The sequence below is a fragment of the Aythya fuligula genome, chromosome 10 (genome assembly GCF_009819795.1).
Source record: "Aythya fuligula isolate bAytFul2 chromosome 10, bAytFul2.pri, whole genome shotgun sequence".
Classification (NCBI taxonomy): domain Eukaryota; kingdom Metazoa; phylum Chordata; class Aves; order Anseriformes; family Anatidae; genus Aythya; species Aythya fuligula.
In genome coordinates, this window is record NC_045568.1 from 21,026,899 (window position 1) to 21,045,620 (window position 18,722).

At 41.6% G+C, this 18,722-nt stretch overlaps 1 protein-coding gene across 4 annotated transcripts in view; it reads left to right on the top strand.

The window, feature by feature from the left end:
• The window catches only part of GRM7 (glutamate metabotropic receptor 7), a 274,151-nt gene that overhangs the window by 160,782 nt on the left and 94,647 nt on the right, over window positions 1-18,722 (top strand). For all 4 annotated transcript variants that reach the window (XM_032194324.1, XM_032194322.1, XM_032194321.1 and 1 more), the window contains exon 5: window positions 6,576-6,716. In XM_032194324.1, coding sequence (XP_032050215.1) covers window positions 6,576-6,716 — 141 coding nt within the window. The remainder of the gene's footprint in view (window positions 1-6,575; window positions 6,717-18,722) is intronic.

Here is an 18,722-nt window from a genome sequence, read left to right on the forward strand (position 1 = left end):
TGTGCTTACGTGGGCCCTGAGGGTTCCTCCCTGCACTAAGCAGGAGAACACCCAGAGGGGCTCAGGATTTGGGGGCATTGGAGCCCAGCATGGCTCCAGGTCTCTCTCCCCAGATGGATGTCCCCAGCTATTCCTCATGCTAGAGACCTGGTCCCTCTCCCCATGGCCCAAATCTTTTAAAAACTGTTTCTTCACCATGTAATTATTTTATGTATTAATCCCCCAGGGTAGAAAATAAACCCATTAGGTAGTATCATTTTTCTCTGTGTAAGAATAATGATTTAATCAAATTGCAGGGATTTAAAGTAATGAGACTTAGTTTCATTTGTAAAATCTCTTAAAATAACTATCTATATCTCTTAGAGGTATTTGCTGAAAAAGTAATTTTCCTAAGTATGATATATGGGCAACGTTGGGAAATCACTAAATCTTGCCACACGAGTGTAATACTTGGCCGTGTACAAAAGTAAAAATTGATTATTCATACTTTTTACATTTAAGTATCCAGCTCTCTTGGTTGGGTCATCGAATTCTCTGAACCCAAACTCATAGTTTGTATTCAGCATTATGCACTTAAGTTGCCTTACTGGCTTCAGTTCAAACAGGTTAAGCTTGAGCCCATTCTTAAAGTTTATGGAGAGTGCATTTGTGTGTTTTCAATTTTTGTGGTTTCTGAATTATATTAATTCAAAAAACATCTAGAATTAAGTGTGCATTTAAGATGTCCCTCCAACTCTAAACCATTGGCTCTGGTGGGATTGTTTGTGTTTATAGTACATAGTGCTGGGTGCTGGAATAAACCACACAGCCAGCAGAGCACTCAGAGGCTTCCAGGCATCCGCTCTTGGGGCTGGGAATGGGGGCAAGAGAAGAAATTAGCAACAACATGCAGAGTTTCTAAGACAGCACTGTTATCTTCTCTGGTTTGTGTATAGTATTTATATTATTTATAATTTCTGCTTGAAGAAAGTCAGTCGTAATTAGTCAGAGCAAATGTGCTGGCACAGTGATGCACGAGGTGCTGGAGTGATAAGAGGCAGAAATCCCTCCGACGCGGCAGGAGTGGCGGTGTGTGGGCCCGCTGGGTGCAGGGGACTGCAGGAGGCCGGGTACCACGCGTGGGAGGCCCTGGCCAGCGGAAGCTTCATCTTTGGGTGGAAAAATGCACCAGAAATTGCTTGACAGCCCAATGGCATTTGAAACGGTTCATATCCAGCAAGCTGAAGAAAATGAAATCAGACTTTGTGTTGATGTGAAAGTTGTCACCATACTTAAACAGAAGAAGCTGTTGATTGCCATGATGGGCAGGAATGTGTTACAATAGTCCTAGCTATTAATTAAACTCATGGTAAATAAATCCGTACGTGCTATCTTACAATAATTACATGGCATAGTTCTCTCCCTAGTCCCGCCATAACTTTATGATTAGTGTTCAAAATACAATCATAATGAACACAGACTGTTCGTTAATAGAAATGTGAGTCATGAAACTCATCATGGGATTTGTGATGTTTAATTATAATCCATGACAAGGTTGGTTGCAAGGCAGCAATATTGCCACCCCGGTAAATGATCAGCAATGTCTTCTGAGAACTGAATACTTGGGTTTTGCTTACTTATTAGACATGTATCCAATGGAAAGTGTATAAATAGTAAGATTTTCAAATTATCCTATTTCCTCTTAGAAGATTATTTTTTTCAATTAGGTTTCTTAAAAATTTTATTAAAGTGTATCTAGCACAATTACCCTTCCAAAAATATAACAGTGGGAAAAAAAAAGAAATGGCAGTGATTGCTGTCTCAAGGCACAGAGCAGTGAGTGTGGTGTGTTGGACAGTTTATTTCAGATAGCAATAATAACTTTGATAGCTTTCTTGTGAATGATGTCAGGATTAAAAATAAAATAAATAAATAAATAAATAAAAATCCAGGAGCAGAGGGATTCCAGTGAGCATTCTGTACCAACCTGTAAATGAATGGAGGAAATCTCATCTACTGGACACTGCACAGGTTTACACCAGATGATGTTAAACACTGTAGTTTTACCCTCTGGTCTGTTGTACCCGGCTGTGCACGTGTGCGTGCACTTTGTGTGATGCCCTCTGGAGGCCCTGCTCAGGTTGTGGCAGCAGCACTCTGACCTGTGCTGCAGCCAGCTGTGCCAGGATCAGAAATGGGTGTCTGGTGTTCCTCCCAGTAAGGAATTAACAGAAATCTGGCCTGCTGCTTAACTTCATCCCTCTGTCAGTCATTTGCCTGCTTGGCTCGTTCAATAGAAAATAATGATAAAAAAATGTTGACTCTCTAATAGGGATCTGTCTCCCGTCTTGAGAATGGGGTGGGATCATTAAAAAATCAATGAGAATGTTATTATTTGTTATTAAATCTGTAAAGGTTTGGAGTAATTCTTATGGAATTCTATTACAGTTTTATCAAGACACATTGATTTTATCTTATTAAGCTGTAGAGCACTTCTCCCAGAGGTCACTTACTTTGGCACATAGGTAAGGTATATTATTTCTCTTCCTGAACTATATATATTGCAGATCTTACGATGGAATATCCCCTTAAAAATGCCCATTTAATTAGGAGTAAAACTAATACAAGTAGGTTTACAGGAAAAGAGGTTTGGCTGGCAGGTACCAAAAAGAAAATTTAGGAAGTTCTCGTAGATCTTGACTCATCCACGTGAATGTTTTCCTCACAGTGGTTTAGCTCAGAAGTGCAGAAATTGTGTTGCCCTTTCTGGAGGCAGTGCATACAAGAATTTCTCATTAACGCTGTGGAACAGCCATGGCAGAAAAGTTTTGGTACAGGCTTTCCTTAAAGGCTGGGAGTCCCAGGTTAGGTACCTGCCTCAGAATAAACACCTGGGCAGAGAGGGTGTGAGCTCTCTGTCTGACAGGCTTTTGTTTCAAGCTATGAGGACAAGGTTAAGGGCAAGGCAGCCACGCTGAGGACATGGCGATGACACACAGGTAACATCCAAACTGCCTTCAGCCTGTTTCTGGAAGATTCCAAATATTTTTTTTTATTTCTTTTTAGTAAACTGAGAATTAGAAAACTATGCATTCTGACTGGGTCAGTAGTACACCCAGCTAACACAAGGAGACAGGCTGACCCCACTCCTAATCTTCTTTCCTGTTTGAAAGCATCTGTTTATATGCTGTCTATTTTTATCCCATACTGGATGGGTTGCTATGCTAATTTGATGAAGCCATGTGTTTTTCCTCTGACTCCATTTCATTGTGTGGGGTGCCAGATTGAGTCAATTTATTTCAGAGAGATAAATTGTTGGCTGCGGTGTGAGGAACTGTTGTTTTCCTCTTTCAGTGGAATATGTATTTACTGTAACTTCTAACTGCAAAATCAAAAGAAATGGAGAAGGTTTACTGCCTGTAATGCTTGGTGATTCTGTTTCCACCCTCTCCTGTAATGCTAGTGCAAAGTGCAAAGCTAAGTGAAGGGACAAAACGTAAATTCTGAGATTTGTCTCTTCAGTGGATTTGCTCTTTTCGGGATGTCAGATAACTTACTCCTGGGCATCTCAGTGTGCAACCAGCATAGTGATCTTTTTTGTACGGGTTTCAGATTGTCATAGTCTGAATGCTTCAACAACCATCGTCATAAAATTCAGAGCTGTCTTGTAACCTGAACTTGAAATCTGGTTGCAGTTCTGGAAGGTTGCATTCAAAATGCTGAACCTAGGCTGTCTCCATATGCAAAAGCTCTGATGTTGCTCATTGCAAACTGAAGACAACCTGAAAGACATAGGAAAACTCCTTTCTATTCAAATATACTTGTTACAAGAATGACATAGCTCTGAAGCAAATGGGCACAGCCCCCTTACTGCCCAATGTCTGTCAGATTTGGGAAGTGACTCTAATGACTGTACAATACTGTAAGAATATATCTGTTTTTACTCACCAGTACCTGCAGGCTACAGAACCAACTATGTGCTGAGCTGGGAAGGTCTGGGTGCTGTTGTTGACTTTTCAACTGATCTGTGAAATTTTCGGCAGGAAATTTGTCTTGATCGTGCCTTAAATTTCCTTGCTCCTATAGCTAGAGTAGTACAGTTGACCAGGAATAAGTAATAAAAATTTTTGCCATAAAATGGACAAAACTGCAATGGACATAGAGGTGCTGTAAGTCATACCTGTTCTTTGATGTTTGATCTGTGTGCTATATGTGTACATGGTACCTACATGCATATATATGTATGTAACCTAGTGCTGAAATCCTATGTAAAATGGAAGATACTCGGCAGTAGCACAAAGAAATACCATGAAAGCATTTAGGAAACTAAGTTATGCTGTGAAACCTGGAGACTGTAGTACAGCATTACTTGAACAGGAATATGTTCATTTTGAGCTAAATATCCCTGCTGTAGCACAGGACTGAAGTGACTACAAGGGGTTATACCTGTATCTGACAGACATCACCTTTACTTGTGTTCTCCCCCTTGCAAAATGCTGTACTGCTGGTGTTTTCATGTTTATTGAGAGTGAAGAATGGCCTTGTGTGAGCACCATCCTGTTATTTTTCCTCGTTTCCTGCTATGGTCATGGGCTTCTCTCCTGTACACGTCGAGGCACTATTATTTTGCTTTGCGTGGAACATTACACAGAGATTTCAGCTGCAAGGAGCCTGTACCCTGGCTGTGGGGTGGAACAACAGTTCTCTGCTTTTCTGGTATCATCTCCAATGCAAAGGTGATAACCCTATGAGCCAAAACCACTTGTGTGTGTCACACACGTACTGCTCTTCCTTCTGGATGTACCAGAGAATATGACTTCTGTTGGCTACAAAAGGAAAAAGAGGTGTTGTGTATGGATGTGTGCGCACGCACTGCTTTACCTGTCCCCGTGTAAATATTTTCTTTGCCACACAGACAGGCAAAACCAAAAGCATACTGGGATAATAAATAAATAAAAATAAATTTTAAAAGGGGGATAGAAGCAGGATTTCACTCGGATGGCAGGCAGCTGGGAGCCTGAGGCAGGCTGTGCTGTTCAGCTTGGCTGGAGCCTCCAGAGTGTGGAGCGCGGGCGCTGCTGTCCGGGAGCGGGCAGCAATGCCTCTGCATGCCCTGTGTGCACTCAGGGGAGCTCTGCTCACTGCAGTACAAAGGCCAGGTTTCTGGCGTCGTGCTGGTACTTGGGATATCTGCCTATTGATTTGCAAGTATTTGCATGCACAAAGATTCCTGCAGGCTCCGAGGAGTTATCTCGACTTTGAAAGAGAATGGTTGATAGAAGAGTGCTTAAATACAGCATCGAGCAGCAGTGCCCCGGGTAATTAGTGATGTGCTCTTCATTTTAGTCTAAATTACTGTTGCTTATTGGGAAAGTAAATGTTTATCTTAGGGATTTTTATTGTGAGGAAAAATCTGTTAAAATCAGTGTGGTCTTTGAAAAGTATTGTCTGGACTGCTAAAGAATATTTGGCTTGGTTTGAAACTACAGAATGTGAAAACTTGAAAGAGGAAACTCCTTCACAATGGCAGCTCAAATGAGTTACCAGTATTTAATGAACTGTATAACGTTATAGTACAGTTCTACAGTTCTACTCTTTTTTTTTTTTTTCTCCTCCTGGCTTATGAGTCTTTGGATATTCATTAAAGAAAATACACATATAGAAAAAAAGATGTACAGATGAAGAAAAGAAAAAGATAAACGCGTGTATGGACATATAGGTGTGTGTATTATTATCTATATTGTGTGTGTGTATCTATATACTTATGAAAAATATCAAAGCAAAATACTTTTTTCTGACAAGTTATTGAGGTGCTAAACAGAGAATATACGTAAGATTCACATGACAACTGTGACCTAGCTGAAGCTACACGGTTATACAATATTTTCTTTCAGAGAATACCAAGTGCTAAGCACTTAAAAAACAAAACAAAACAAACCCTCAGGGATTCTGTTCCTCTCTGTGTTGCTTCAGCAATGACCTGACTCTGAGAGCTAAGCAAGGAAACCTCCCCACACTCCACCCCAACTGATTCATTGTCAAGGTGCCCAGTAAACACCGACACTTCACAGTCACCTCTTAGAAGTTTCGCGCTCTTAAGTTTCTACTTTTGGAGAGGAAATTAAGAAGAAAAATACATAACACAAAAACAGCAAGTTGTACAGATAATGGCCAATTGAGTGAGATGAAGCTGCCTTCTCAGGAGGTCTGGAGAGGTTAATTATAAAATTACAGTTGTATTGAGCTCAGTCAAGTATCAGCTGCACAAGATCATTTATCTTCATTTCTTATCTGTATATATCTAATCCATGCTTTTTGCTTGTAATTTTCTTTTAAATATTAATCTCTTCTCTATATATTTTATCTAGTTTTATAACTCTCAGTTAGTAGCAGAGTAATTTCCTTGCAAGGTGCAAGGAAATTATGAGATAAAACGTGCAAGTGATTTCCTTTCTCTCCCTGGCCATCTCATGTGGATAATGCTGCGAATGCGTGCTGGATGTCGAAGGAGGTGTGAACAGAGGCGTTGTTCCTCAGGATGCAGTACTTGTAGTGACACAAGACCTAGCTTGAGGTTTGTCTGTCTCCTTCTCCAGGGTTTGATGCCTACTTCACGTCCCGTACCCTGGAGAACAACCGAAGGAACGTGTGGTTTGCCGAGTACTGGGAGGAGAACTTCAACTGCAAGTTAACGATCAGCGGGTCGAAGAAGGAGGACACGGACCGTAAATGCACAGGTAACTTCGGTCACTTCACCCTCCTTGTGCTGCGGTGTGTGGGTTGCATTGGCATGGCCAGCACAAGGAAGTTGAGTTGCAGACACACTGAAAAAATAGATTAAATGGTTGTAGGTTTTAGAGAAAATAGAACGGCAGCATCATCAGCCATGCAGGATAAGAGTAGGTGGAGAGAGACAAAATTTCATTCTTCTTTCCTCCTTCTTCTGGCTTTCCATCTAGCAGGAAAAAGTATTTTCCACGGGACCCAGAAGGACTTCTGTTTGAGTGCAGGGTGGTTTGAGGGGGTGTTGGTTTACTTTAGATGGAGAATATTTGCACAGTTTGTGCCTTGTCATGTGTCTGCAGATCACAAAGTGGCCACCAACTATGTCAAAGCACCTTCTGCTCATGGGGCAGAGGAATGGTGTGCCTTTGGTTCTAACTTCTGGGGGGAAATGCACCTGTAGGAATGTATTACTAGTACAGGATGAAATACTTTAATTTTAGGTAGCATAAAATTGTTCATCAGATTTTTGTTCTCAATGTTACTGGAAAAAATGTGGATTAAATAGTTTCTTTCAGCCTCAGCTCAGTAACAGAGATGATGCACTGTCTGTGTTTGTGGCTCAAGTTCATCCCTTTTTGTAGCATCTTGTTTGACCTCAGTTATTTTTTGGTGGCTCCCAGATTTACCTTTGTTTTTTTGCCTTTTAAGGTTTTACTCACCATTTGAAATATATTTTCCAGAGATTTCTGTTTCTGATCCTGTGCAGGCTCAGGAATTTATTTTTGTGGTTGCAAAGCTGTCCAGGTACCAGCAGGAGTGATTTCGTAACGTGCCTCAATTCTGATCAGGACAATGTGTTACGGTGATGGGGGATGCTGAGTTTGGATAACTGTTTTCAGCTCTACCCTGGAAGAATTCTAGGAAGTGTTCCCTGCTGCATCTGCAGATGCTGCAGAGTCACCCAGTCATCTGAAGAAAACAGGGATGCACCCAGAAGTGCCCCAGTTGTGTTAAATGGCACCAGTCCCAGACCCCTAGGCCACCATCCAGCCAATTCTTCACCCACTGTGTGGCCCATCCCTCAGATCCATGTCTCTCCAATTTAGGGACTAGGATATCCCACAGGACAGTGGCAGCTGCTTTGCACGTAGAAGATGTTGGTTGCTCTTCTCTTACCCACCCACGCTGTATTGAATAATTGCGTTGAATTTTGATCAAAGAAAACTAGTTCATAGGAGGATATGTTTTACTTTGATTGAAAACTTTCCATATTTCATATCATCTGCTTCTGGTTTCAGTTCATGGTGGGAGTAGGAGTGTTGTGCATAGAAGCAGTGCGGTTACCACTGGGAATACATTGCCTTTAAATTTAGCATTTGGAATCTCCCTTTGAAGGCTGGAATTTGACTAAAAATCACTAAAAGATCTTCAGGGTGATCTCTCAAAGTTTATATTGCTTTTATTGTTTCTGCCATTATTATTCTTACAAAAGGAGGTGACAGCTTGTGCTTTCTGATGTGAACATAAAATGGTGTTCTGCCTTCCCTCAGCTTAGATTTAGCAGAAACATTTATTTTCAATGGGTAACTTAGCCTATTGTGCTGATACACCACATTATAGCTGGATATTGCGCCAGTGACATGCTCTGACCTGACATCTTCCTTCCCTCTTCTACAAACTGAAGTAAATCATGCATCAGAAAAAGCATTAACTTTGAATTATATTGCTAGTAGGAGAATCTTAATGTCCCACTGATGTGATAATATTATGAATGATCATCATTATTTTAAAATTTGATTGGTAATTTGTAATGCAGCGAGGTACTAGGCTACAGGCCATCGGTTTCTGACAGCACTTGTGCTGCTGAGCACTGGTGGGAGGCGCGGGAGGCTCCTGCTCCTCATCCAAGCCCTTGCATGTGGCAGGGAGCAGCTGATGGGGACGCACTTGGACGATGAAGAAAAGCCTCTCCAAGAGCATGTCCTGTGGGCAGCTTACCTTTTAACACTGCAACTTTTTGAAGTATTTCCACAACCAGGACTTTTAAGTTAATGTAATTTCCAGTTATTTAAGCATGGAAAATATTGCCCCAATTGGAATGGATAGATGTAGGATGAAAACATGTAAACTAATTTAGCATACTGTATCTTATTTCTAGACAAGATTAAATGCCACATATTGTTGTAATTAACACTATTTCTAGAAACTGACTTTGACGTGGTTCAGGGCATGATCCAGTGCTGCCACTCTGTGCTGATGCCAAGAACACCTGCATTGTTGTGTGGGTTAATCTCTGTTGGGATGCAGGCCATTTCAAAGCAGCATGGATGTGAACAACAAACAGCCGAGCCGATTGCTTTTCCCCAGAGAAGAGAAGGATCGATGCTGTGTGAGACAAATTGTGCAGCTTCAGCCAGGTGCTGCCATTTGTGGTTGCCCAGGCCCTGGAGCAGCTGCCTCTGCCCTTGAGGGGCTCTGTGATTTGCTCTCAAGGACACTTCATCAAACTGCACGGGAAGTCCAATGCAATCACTTGAAACAGCACAATAGTGCCAGGTATTGCTTTTAGACAGTTTGCTGGTTTACTTCTTGCTGCTCCAATAATGCTAGGGACATGAAAACGGGTTTTTGTGTGCATATTGTCATGATCCAGCTTGTATGTAAGTTGCAAATGGTTATTGAAATCAAATATGCAGTGCAGAATATTTCATGCCACGGCTCCCTGCCTCTCTGCAGACAGCCACGCCATGCCTGCAGGTGGCCACACTCCATGGGCACTCCCTTCTGCAGTACCATCATCTGCACGGGTGGGTGTGGAGAATTTCCTGCTCCAGAGGAAGCACCTGTGCCCACATATATGCAAAAGAAATGCAAATAGTTTGAATACCCAGAGGCATCAGCTAGAGGCCCTGCATTTTTAATGAACCGCCTCCTTGGCATAGAATGCTATCAGAAAAGGAAATTGCAACACTTGACTGTTTTCACTTATTAAACATAGCTTTTAATTCAGACGGCTTTACACTCAAGGAGACTTAATGAAGTGATAGAAGGGTGATGTCACCTTGGATGTCATCTATCAGGATGTAGATTGCTCAGAGAGCTTTTCTAATTATCTGGAAGTGTAATCAGTCTGCAGGCACAGCCCAGATGATGGCTCAAACAATGACTTACTCTAAAGAAAATGCTGTGAGAAAGCTCCCTGCGAGCCGAAGTGACAGAAACTTAGCAAAAGGGTTTGTAAAAGAGAGACTGTAGTTCTTTAGGGTTTGGGTTGGAACAGGAGAACATGCCTCAGAGGGACCCAGCTCTACCTGCCCATGCAGCACAGGCGCTGCTGGCGTTTGGACGTCCCAGGACCTCTGTGGGCTCTCCGTGCGTCCTGCTCTGAGCATCCTGCACCTCAGGTGTGAGAGCCCTGGGTGAGGAAATCCAGGTGCTGTGCCACGCGGGTTGTGGACACCTACCCCTGCCCATCCCAGGATGTCTCTGGGGCAGGGGGGAACACCCAGATAGCTTTGGCAAACCATTCAGTTAGCTGTGATCCTGTTTAAACTGGTTCATAGATGGGATTTGTTAATTATTATTATTTATTTTGTTGTTGTTGTTGAGGTTAAGGAAGCTTATGGAAATATCCTGTCTCTTTTTTCACCACCAGTCAAGATGGCTTGTACTATGGAGCCATATGTTTGGGAAAGAAAAATAAGGAGAAACAAAGGATATGGCAAATGGCTAAGGATATCAGAACATTATTTATAGTTTGATCACAGCAAGTGATCTAGTGCATTAATAGATTGGCAATGTGCAATTTACTATGGAAAGAAAAATAGTTCTCAAAATGCCATCAAAATTCCTCATCTCAGGAAAAAACAAATTCTCTGAAATGTTTCAAGCAACGTAATGGCATATGGCCAGTATCTAAAACATTTTTTTAAACAAATGCCAGGAGCCGTGGTGTGCGTGATTCACTTTTTATGAGATCAGCTTTATGGCATTCATTAGGTCAAACATCTTTTGGACTTCAGGATGGCAAAAGAACTGCACAGTTTGGTGTGCCATATAAATTGTGTCAGGGAGAGGGTCTGAATTTAGACTGATTGCCACTGGTGGTGTGGAGGGCTGCGAGAGCAGAGGGTGCTTCTCAAGGTCTGGAATGACACGTTATGTAAATGGGTCTTTGCTGTCTCTGAGACGCAAGGGTGAAAGGGGAGCCCCATCAGAAAGCTGCCCAGTTCTGGGAGGGGACAGCAGGGCTCTTCTCAGCACCACCTTCCCATCAGTGATACAGCTGCTGGAGATAAATGGATATCTCTGTGCCTGGGCCCTATATCAAATACAAGGAGCTCCTCAGGCAGGTTTGGGAGGGTCCAAACTAACTGCAACACATTTTTCTTCTGTCCAAGAATCTCTGGTTTGAAAAACCTTCTGCCTCTTGAGGGTGGGCTTGACATAAGCCTGCCTTGAAATGCACCTCCAAGGGTGCACAGGACTGAAGAGTTCAGTAAGTTCAGCTATCAGTCAACTTTCTGTGCATCAACACATTTATTTTTTTTCCCCTGTAAAACGGAGGAACTGTATCTCTCTCTGTAAAGCCACGATGGACAAATTGACATACTTGTAAGTGCTGTGGTTTAATGACGAAGACTAGAGGTCCAGGCTCTGTTGCTATTCCTCCTGCTATTTTCTTGTCATAGAACAGTTTAAAACTATATATATATATATAGTTTTTTTTCCAAATATTGACCAGTGATGGTACATTCTTTTCTGCCTGCCCAGGTCCTTTTATGATTGCCCATCATTTATAAGAAATCCTGCCTAGACAGTAGTCCTGGACTGTCGTCTAGCTCTAAGCAGCAGCAGTTCATCAAGGCACTGACAAGCTTTAAGTATTTCTGAAAGGTTGGTGGCTGTGAATCCCATATTCAGATCACAAAACAATTGCTCATCGGCCAAATTCTCCCCTCAAGTACCTTTCCCAGTTGCCATAGGACACAGCAGGATTTACACAGCTGTGTCTCAGGGTGGATTTTGTCCCAGGATTTTGTGGTGTGTGATTGATGATGTAGGCAAGAGCAAGAAAGCTTTTGGTTAGCACTTGTTAGAGACATGACTCTGCATTTTCTCCTCCCAGCTCCAAGATATGAAATGTGTGTTAATGCACCCATGTGCGAGGTATATCATATTGCAGTGCAGAAACTGTAAAGAGTAAAATTTATTTTCTTTTGCTTGCCCTGCTAGCTATGAATAAGGTTAAAGGGCAGACCAGGATGGAAAATTTATCTTCTCAATTACATCCTGTGTCCTGATGCTGGTAAATAAGTGCTCTGGGTAGTTATTTTTCTGCTTTGCTAGTATGGCCTGCTCTTCTTTTCTCAGGATGCCTGCATAATATTCCCTTGCCACTGAGTTGCTGATGTGAGTTTTTGCAATGTTTCCATTGACAACTGCTGCTGTCTTTTCTTCTTTCTAATGCTGATCGTCTTTCATGTCATATGTTATATTTGTTAGAGGGTACCTCTGAAACTGCAATGTTTAAGAAAAAAAGAGGGGGGGGGGGGAAATCCAAAACATCTCATGAATGAAACTATGTTCTCCATTAAACTGCTTCTTATCAAGTCCAGCTCATCTTCAGATGACTCCTTTGAGTTCTCTGGCCCAATACAGCTGTAGCTCAGAGATCATGAGGCGTACGTGAGGTTGCATGGTCAGGGAAAGTTTGACTTCAATTTGAAACCATGGTTTTCAGTTCTTTGTTCTCATAAGACACTGCATAGCATCTTATTTTGTAAATACTTCAACAGTCTTTGGTGCGTCTAAACATACCAACACTGACACCCGTGAGAAAGAAAAATCTTATTTTTTTTCTGAAAAATGTGATGTGTTCAGGAGCAAATGAACCATATCGTGCACTAGTGTGTAAGTTGACTGGCTATTTGCAACTATTTCTAAACAGAATATTCTTCTATACAGTATTAGATTGTCTAAGTATGCATTAAAACTTAATGACCTATGAACTTTCAATTCAAAAAGTTAATCTCATTTAGCATCATAGTACTTCAAAACATGTATACCTGAAATTCCTAAAAGAGTCCTTCAGTGCTTGATTCAGCCAACGTTAAACCAACCTTGAAGAGTTTATTCTTGGGGTAAACCAGTTTTATTGTTTTCTGAACTCTGTTAGATTTCCGAAATATATTTCTTAGCAATGCTTATATTTCTGGGCTTTCAAGATGATTTGACAGCAAAGCTCTGTGATTCAATGACTCTATCCTTGCTATTTATGTATATTCATTTATTTGCAAACTGTATTTTTACCCAGGTGCTTAAATATAAAGGTAGCTCCAATTTCAGACTTCTAATAGTTAAGCAGTGCTTTTTCTATGCATTTACTTGATCCCTGATTTCACTGGCAATTATTGCTGCAAGGAGATTTCTTCATTTGCACATTAGCACGTTAAAGCTGTGAAGTGTCTGTGACTTACATCACCGTTGGCTAGCCCGGTGCTGATTTTTTATGGCTGTAGTACTTCAGCATTGAGTATAAATGACATCTACTGCAGATGTTTTAATAGGAGTGCTGAATGCACAGCAACATCTTGAGTAAGAAAGGTCAGTTTTCTAATCTAAAATCTATTCTCTTAGATACACATACACACCTGAGAACAGAACTGTTACAGTGGGCTGAGTCAGTGTAATTGAGAAAAAATCATGATCTGACAGATGGAAGTGGAAGTAGCTTCACAAAACTCATTGCATGAAGTCTGTCTGCAGACTGCTGCAGACTGGGGTTGGCAGAGGAGCAGGCCTCCTAGCCTGGCCTCCGTGGCCCCAGAGACCCCAGCAGTAGCCACCATGGCTGCTGAAGTTTTGCCTGCTTTCAGGCCCCAGCCACTTCCAAGATTTTTATGATACTGAGGGATAAGCATCGTTTCAAACACATAGAATTAAAGATTTCACTAGTCCCTATGTCATGGATTATTATTATGCTCCTTATAATGTGATGATGTTATTTCTGCTGCTGGGATAGTCACGTTTCAGGTGGTGCTGCTGGGCTGTGCTTTTTTGGGCTTTGCTTATGAGTGAAGTCCAGTTGCAGCACAGGACTTTTCTGTTGTTGTTACCCTAGTAAGGAATGCATTGTAAGGCTGCAAGAGAGCCTGGTTTCCTAATTTTGATTAGGGAGTATTAGCTGTGTCGGCATAGTTAAAGCTGGCTACATTCACTTTTGGTGGGTTTTGGTGACTTAATCACTGAGTACAGTTGTATCTCCCTTTATATATCTTATGGTGATGTCTGACAGCAGGTCAATGTGTGCTAACTCAACAGAACCCCCATGCATTCCAGTTATAAAAGTCATCCCTGCTTGTTATCAGCACAGAGTAACTGGTCTAATTTCCACTTGTTACCTCTCCCTGTCAGAGCTGCACGAGGCAGTACAGCTGTGTGGATCTGGGACGTTACAGAGGAGGAGCTAGAGACATGGCAATAAGGCACAAATGGGGTGCACCAGCACAAGGGAGGGTGCTCTCTTGTCCAGGGCTGTGCTGCTGCCCGGACCCTCCCTTCTGCCACTCACCATCGCATGCAGGAGGTGATGTTTGGGCTGATGTTTTCTCCTAGCACGGAAAGACATTGTTCAGTTAGAAGTAGAAACTTGAAAGTTCATCTGATTTCCCCAACAAACTCCATGGGGATTGAATTGATGGTGTTGAGATAAAGGCTTTTGTCTATAATGAGATCTTCTGAATTAGGATGGGCCGGATAGACGACTGTAACTACATAGCAGTATTATTGGATCTTGTATTTCTTTGTAAAAAGACAATACATGGATTATATTGCAAAGAGTCCTGATTGTCATACTCCTCATGTTTAAATTACAATATTTACTCTAGCATATTGTTAGCTTTTCTCAAGCTCTAGTATTCAGCTACTTTCAAATAAAGATCTTATTTGGAGAAGCCTCAAGATTTTACAGCTTCTGTGTGTACAGCAGTGCCTGTGCTGCGTGCGAATATCAGAGGAGTAATAGCTCTGATCCTGTTCTGGAGAGCCCTGGGTGTAGGTACTTGTCTGTTAAGATGGATCTGCTTGCTGTGCTGTTGTGCCAGTTTCTGGAGAGGTACAAGCACAGCAGCAGCTGCACTGGCTGAGCTCTGTGCACTGAAGCCTCAGTGCCGTTAGGGAACAGCACGTATGGGCATATAAAGCTAAGGCCTGGTCCTTCAGGTGCTGCAGCACGGCCGTCCCTTCGCTCACAGGCCTCAGGCTGCTAAATGTGCTGTCGTGTGAAGAGTGCATGTTTTTCTGCCAGCACTGAGCCAGCTGCTGAATTCTGAGTTGTACAAGTAAAGACTGCTCACTCAACACTGCGAGCATCCCACAGCCTTTAACTTCTGTCTCTTGTTAATGATGACTGTCACCGGGTCCTCAGCAGTATTATTACATAAATTCCTTTGAGAATGTGTTTAATCCTCCAGAAAATAAGCTGATGCCTCCATTCATCTGATATAAGCACTGAAGAATTGGGATTTTGATGTCTGTCCATTGTATGAATTGTGTGTTATAAAAAAGTCCTTGCAATGCTATTTACACTTCACATCATATCCCCTACATTCGTGAGTATCAGTGAAGAGTCCAGAAAACTCAATTGAAGGAGACAACGTGAAAAACCAAGCTCTCATCTCACTTCCTGCGCAAGGAAGCGTTAAGCCTTGCGTTTGTGGTGGTGCAAAAAGTATGACCAGGAGTTCTTAAACTCCTTTCATTTCTGTCATCTGAAGGAGATCGTGTGAGAGGACTTCTTCATCACCGTATTCTTGCTGCTCTGTTGTTCCCCTCACCCCCTTTGTTGCAGTATTTTTCTCTTGTGAAGATTTGCCTGAAGCAGGAGACCAAAGCTGTTCAGTCTCTTAGGAATCACAATGATGAGCACTTGAGACTCTAGTGGGAAGTGAGGTTAAATTATTTGTCATCACCTTCAAACAGATCTTTTGGAAGCAAAAAATGCTCGTGTCAATAAATTGCTTTTGTGTTTCTTCCTTCTCCTGACATCCCAAGGTACTTCATTTCAAATCCATGGTACAAAAGTGCATTCTCTTGAAATCACTTTGTGTGCATGTGTCTCAGGTGTCAGCTACTTCATTGTTGAAGAAAATAATGTTATTACGTGGCTGCTGAAGATCACTAAGTTAGCATGTTGGGTTTTTTTAAGCGTGCTTTAAGGAACAGGGACACAAAGAACAGAAGACTTGCACATCACAGTGCAAATGAACTTTGTTTCCCTTCTGTGCTGCTTGGTGTCTTCTGATCACGAGTCGTCACTGTTTCTTGCTGCACCCAACACCTGAGTTCATCAGTGCTGAAGCTGCTGGTACGGCTGCTTTTGTCTGCAAGAAGCTAATGGCTTCTGTGGATTTCTTTCTCTTCCAAGAATAATTAATAATTGAATTTGTTTACAGTCATATACACAGCAGCTATTCCTAAAGCACAGGGTGTAACTTTCTGCAGATAAAGACAGCAAAATACTTGCCAAAATAATGCTGAAATTGGAAAATTAAATGTTAAAATTCTGCCCGTCCTGTTGGAGAGCAGACCTTGGGCCTGACTCGCTGCTTGCTGCCTTACTGTGATGTTAGTTTGGTGTGAACTAGAGGAAACACTAGAAAGCCCATTAATTTGGATATTTTTTTTTAGTAATAAAGCCTGAAGGCTATTTGACATGTAAAACATGGCTATTGATTTGAAGGTGTTTTTGTTTTGTTTTTTGATTTTTGCTAGATCAAATTTAGGCCAAACTAATTGCACTGAAGTCCTTTTCTTTAAAACATAATTCAATCTGTGCTTGTAAGAACGATAGTATACTCTTTTTCATGTAAGTTCTCTAATTGTATAATGAAATTCATGCCTGCCTTTCTGGGTGGGTAGTTGTGTTTGACTCCCTAACTTGACTGGACACAAATCATGGATGTTTAATACTCAGTTAAATGGCTATTTTCAGTAGAGGCAATTCTTGTTACTGGAAATTCAATTAAGTTTTTCAAATCTAGTTAATTTCTTTGATTTTTGTGCTTTGAAATTGTTAACGTAGCTCTTTTTTTTTTTTTTTTTTTTTTTTTTTTTGTCTTTTAAGTGGATCTTGCTCAGGTTTCTTGTACAGTTACCTTCACTGCTAAAGGTTTTCTTTCTGCTGTGTATTCAGCTGTGCTTCTGGAACTTAATATGCCTAATCAGTATTGTTTGTGTGCAGAATTTAAATCCTAGATTCTCTTCCCTTGGCATGCATTTCTGTTGCATTGCTAATTTGGTTATGTAGCTGAGCTGAAACCACTTAAAAGCATTTTGCTTGTCAGGGCCTGGAAATGTAATAAGGTCTGTAATCAATGAGAGGGGAGTCAAATAATGAAAAGGACAGTATGTGAATCTTCACAGGCTGGAAGCTCTCACCCTGCTGAATTATTTGCAGTATTTCAATGTTTCCAGCATTGTAGTTGAAATTTAAAATTAAAGGGCTTTGGTAGAGGGAATGTCAACCCAAATTGCTAGGTTGGTAGTCTGAGACTTCAGTGCTGCAGTATGGTAATTAGGGAGTGAACCTATGAATGTGAAAAGGTGTAGATAATTAAACGTGTTCGTATAGGGGGTTATATTTTTGCTTACTTTCAGCCACATCACTCTTTTGGACAGGTTTAGATATTTCTTGTGTATCTCTGTAAGAAGGTGGTGATCTCTGCTTGTTAATAATTCTGGCCCACCACACCTACACTCAAAGAAGGAAAAAAAGATTGTTGGGACTGATGGGTTTCTGGCAATGTAGGTCAATTTTGGGTGTCTAGTCCTTCAGTGTCTCCAGGACAGGAAGGCATGGTGCAGAGGATGTGAGCTGCTGCCTGGTGCTGGCTGTGTGAGAACATGGCACTGCTCTGCGGGGAGGTGCTCAGGACGCAAAGCTCTGCTCCAGTAAAGCTGTAGTTCAGTAGCATGGGAGGCAGAGATGCAAACATACTAGCAGCAACAGGAAAATGGGCTTCTTGCCTCTGCTAAAATCATTAGTTCTCAGTCATTAACAACTTGATTTCCTTTTCTGATTGGTATCAATCAGCTAATTTAAATTCACTGGTCCCTATTTCTAATTAAGGATGTTACAATGGCATCTTTCCCATTTCTATCCCCCAAGTGAACACTCACTTTGAAAGTCCCTAAAATATCTGCAAGATGATTCTGAGGGTAATCTCTTAGTGCTGCTGGCAGTACCCAGACCTACCAGTACTGCGGGAGGGAGATCAGGGCTGATGTGAGGTTGGAAAGTGTCATGCTGCAGGTGGAACAAGTGGGCTGCAGTGCCCACGTGGAAAATAATAGATTGCACTTCTGCTGCTTTCATTGATGCAGCTCAGAACACTTAATGAGCAGTAATTATGTTTCACAAAACCCTGGTGAGATAGGTAAGTATAATCACAAGTTTGGCAGCTGGACAGATTGATCTATGCTGGTGTTACTCAGCCAAGGTAAGATGAGGTTCTAGCAGACAATTCAGGAAAAAAAAAGTCACAATTCTTAACCCATTGTGAATTGTTTTAGATTCTGAAAATACCATTTGGTTTGCTAATTAATTGCAGAGGCACCTGGTTATCTGCTCCTACAACAATAAAAACAAGAAAGCTGTCTTATCACCTGGTCTTACCATCACATCACCACGTGATGCTTTCATCTCAAGTCCGAGAGTGAATGTTTTGGGCACAAACATGTTACTTAAAGTATGACATTCACCTTTGTCGCTGCTATAGAGTTTTTTTGGGTCTCTGTGGTTTAATTTCTGCATTCCCATGTTCCATCTGCAAAATGCTTCCCCTCTCTCAGGCTTTTTATGCATTGGCCCATTGGATGAGAATATCACTGAGGGTTTGTGCTTTCTACCATGCTGGGTGCTGCGGTGATAAAGAAATGACTTTCAAAGCACTGCTTTCCCCCAGTTGCAGTTCAGATTGCATTAAGGGTTTGGATTCCTTAAGTCCTCAGCTGCT